The 2,821-nt window shown below is 26.4% G+C and overlaps 1 protein-coding gene across 1 annotated transcript in view; it reads left to right on the top strand.

The window, feature by feature from the left end:
* Positions 1 to 275: 275 nt before the first annotated feature.
* The window catches only part of LOAG_17735 (CBR-VAB-1 protein), a gene marked incomplete at both ends in the record, with an annotated part of 8,545 nt that continues 5,999 nt past the window's right edge, over positions 276 to 2,821 (top strand). Inside the window, 6 exons of the mRNA XM_020450398.1 lie at positions 276 to 431; positions 698 to 795; positions 1,379 to 1,581; positions 1,995 to 2,103; positions 2,194 to 2,292; positions 2,594 to 2,740. Of these exons, the coding sequence (XP_020305938.1) occupies positions 276 to 431; positions 698 to 795; positions 1,379 to 1,581; positions 1,995 to 2,103; positions 2,194 to 2,292; positions 2,594 to 2,740 (812 nt within the window). The remainder of the gene's footprint in view (positions 432 to 697; positions 796 to 1,378; positions 1,582 to 1,994; positions 2,104 to 2,193; positions 2,293 to 2,593; positions 2,741 to 2,821) is intronic.

Genomic DNA, 2,821 nt, shown 5'->3' with positions numbered 1-2,821 from the left:
GAGGAGAGAGAGAGAGAGAGAGAGGACGAGAGGATTGTTATTGTCATTTAAAAGTTGATAATTTGTTTACTATGATAAGCATAAATTATATTATTTATACTTTTTTAAGGTTTTTATTTTATCCTAAAAAAGATTGCTATAAAAAAATGAGTGAATCAAAAAAGTGATTTTAATGTATTTCTTCCAGAATGAAATTAAAAAAAGTTTGAAGACGCAATTTTTTTTTCGGATTCTTTAATTTTCTAAATTTAAAATTTTACTGTTAATAATTTTAGCTTGCTCTATTGAATCATATAAAGCAAAAAATGGTTTGGGAGATTGTGAACCATGTCCTGGGCATAGTGGTACACGGAATACCGGTAGTGCGGAGTGTCAATGTGATGCGGGATATTATCGGGCTAATGATGAAGGACCTGAATTTCCTTGTACACGTAAGTTTTTACTTTTCTTTTTTTTTGCTTATTTTTGGAACTTTTATATAATTATGAATAAGAATATTTTCTTCGACAGTTTTTTTTTTCGAAAATTATTAGAAATGAATTTGATGCAAATATTGTCACATGATGGTCAAATCTCATTTTGAAGTAAAATATGATAAACTAATTTTGCAGTTCAATTTGTTATCACTTTCATATTTCATTAATTAAATTAAAGAACAAAAAAAAAAAAAAAAAGTGGGAAAGAAGTTTATTTGTAGAGCCACCATCGAAACCATCACATGTTACAGTAGCACAAATTGACGAAACATCCGTCATAATCGAATGGGATGAACCATTGATGCTTGGTGGACGAAAGGTTAATTTAAGTTAATACATTTTGCAATTTGCTAATTAAGATTGGAATAAATGAATGGAATGAATTTAAAAATGAGATTTTTGAGACGGTATTTCTAACAGATATGTTTCTGAAGTGGACATTATGACCAGCTATTCAGGATAGTTTTTGAAGAGTGTATTTTCTCGATAAAATTAATTTCAGAAAAAAAAAAAAGAATCCCACCATTGATAAAAACTCGAAATTATTCTGTATTTGATAAAAACATTCAATTTTTATTTCGCAGTAAAAAAAAAAAATTACTCAAAATTATCCTACTGTAATAATGACATTATTTCAAGTTATCTTGCGATTAATATTACCTCAAATTTATTTTACAATTAATGATGCTGGAATTGATTATTTAATGGTGTATGAATATTCCGAAATACCTTACAATGAATAAATCAAAATCGAGATTATTATAATACAATTAATTAGTCAATTAACAACATGGTTAATAATTATGTTTACAGTATGTGTGAATTGAGTTTTCAATTACTAATGAAATTAATTTCCATTTGATTACTTCATTTTTTATTCACATCTATTTTTACATTAACAGGAATTATGGTATCGTTACCAATGTCCTGAATGTCCAACAACAACAATAGCTCATCCAGCTGAAAATACATTCACAACACAACGTTTAGAATTAACCGATTTAAATGCTGGTTCCACGTATACGGTGTTAATTTTTGCCGAAAATAAACTATCAAAGATTGAATCGGTTGTTAGTCAGTATGCATTGGTTGAATTTACCACACGGTTAGTTTTTTTTTTACTTTTGTATAATTTATTCCCTTGTTATAATAGAAATAAGTTTCATTCTTTGCAATCTATATATTGCCTATATCGTAGTATGCATTATGTTACACATACCGTAGTTCTACGTGTTACATGTACCGTAGCATATATTGTATTATACGTACCGTAGCAATGTATGTATAGCATATCGTAGTATGTATTGTATTATATATATTGTAATTTCGCATACTGCATATGCTGTAGTATGTACTGTATTAAATGTGATTTCACTTTTGGAAATGCTAAATGATACTTGACGTTTATTAAGATAAACAATCTTTTTTGATAAACTGAAGAATTAATATTATTTAATAAGTTGTTCGTGTTGATTATATGTTTAAAGAAATTTAACCCGAAGTATACTGTAATTGCAGGACTACGGTACCAGTAATAAGCGATCTTCGAATTGAAGGTATACAAGAAAATGGTGTAACAATTGCATGGAAATCAATGAGTACAATTAGAAAAGGACATTCTTATGAAGTTAGTTAAAGGAATAATAGTTATTGATTTTTTTTCTTTTATTATTTTTATTTTCAAATAGTTCAATTCAATTTGCTTGTTTACTTTCAGATTGAATCATTGCATAATGATTCATCATCAGTTGTAAAAACCGCTCGAAGTTATTATACATTTGAAAATTTGAAGCCACAATTTGTGTATTCATTTAGAGTAAGTTAAGCTATATTACATATATGTATTCATTTATACATTTTTACATTTAATTTTTTACATAAATCTATTAATGGAATAGGTTTAGCATTGAAATTGATATAATATATATTCTTCATTTTCTTTTTTTTTTTTTTTTTAAACTATAGTAGTTAGCATTTTTGTTGTAAGCTAAGATAAAAGAAGGTAGAAGTTTTATAAATAATTTAACCCATATTGAGGAAATTTAAATATATTTCAAAGCTTTCACTTTTTTTTCGAAAAAAAAAATAAAATAAAATAAAAAAATTTATAATTATAGGTACGTATAGTAAGCGAACATGGACATGGTACATGGAGTGAACCATTATGGTATCAACCTGGTCGTAGTTTACCATTTGCACCAATAAGCCATAATGTTGATGATGATAATAGTGATAATGATGATTATATGCATAATAATAGCATTGTGTAATTTTTTTTCTTTTTTCTTTTGTATCATTTTATTATAGTAATTACAAATTAAAATAGCATCCATATATTTGGTTTA

Source organism: Loa loa (genome assembly GCF_000183805.2).
Source record: "Loa loa unplaced genomic scaffold supercont3.120, whole genome shotgun sequence".
Taxonomy (NCBI): domain Eukaryota; kingdom Metazoa; phylum Nematoda; class Chromadorea; order Rhabditida; family Onchocercidae; genus Loa; species Loa loa.
The sequence above is the reverse complement of the archived record's forward strand: the minus strand, read 5'-3'. Positions and strand labels throughout refer to the sequence as shown.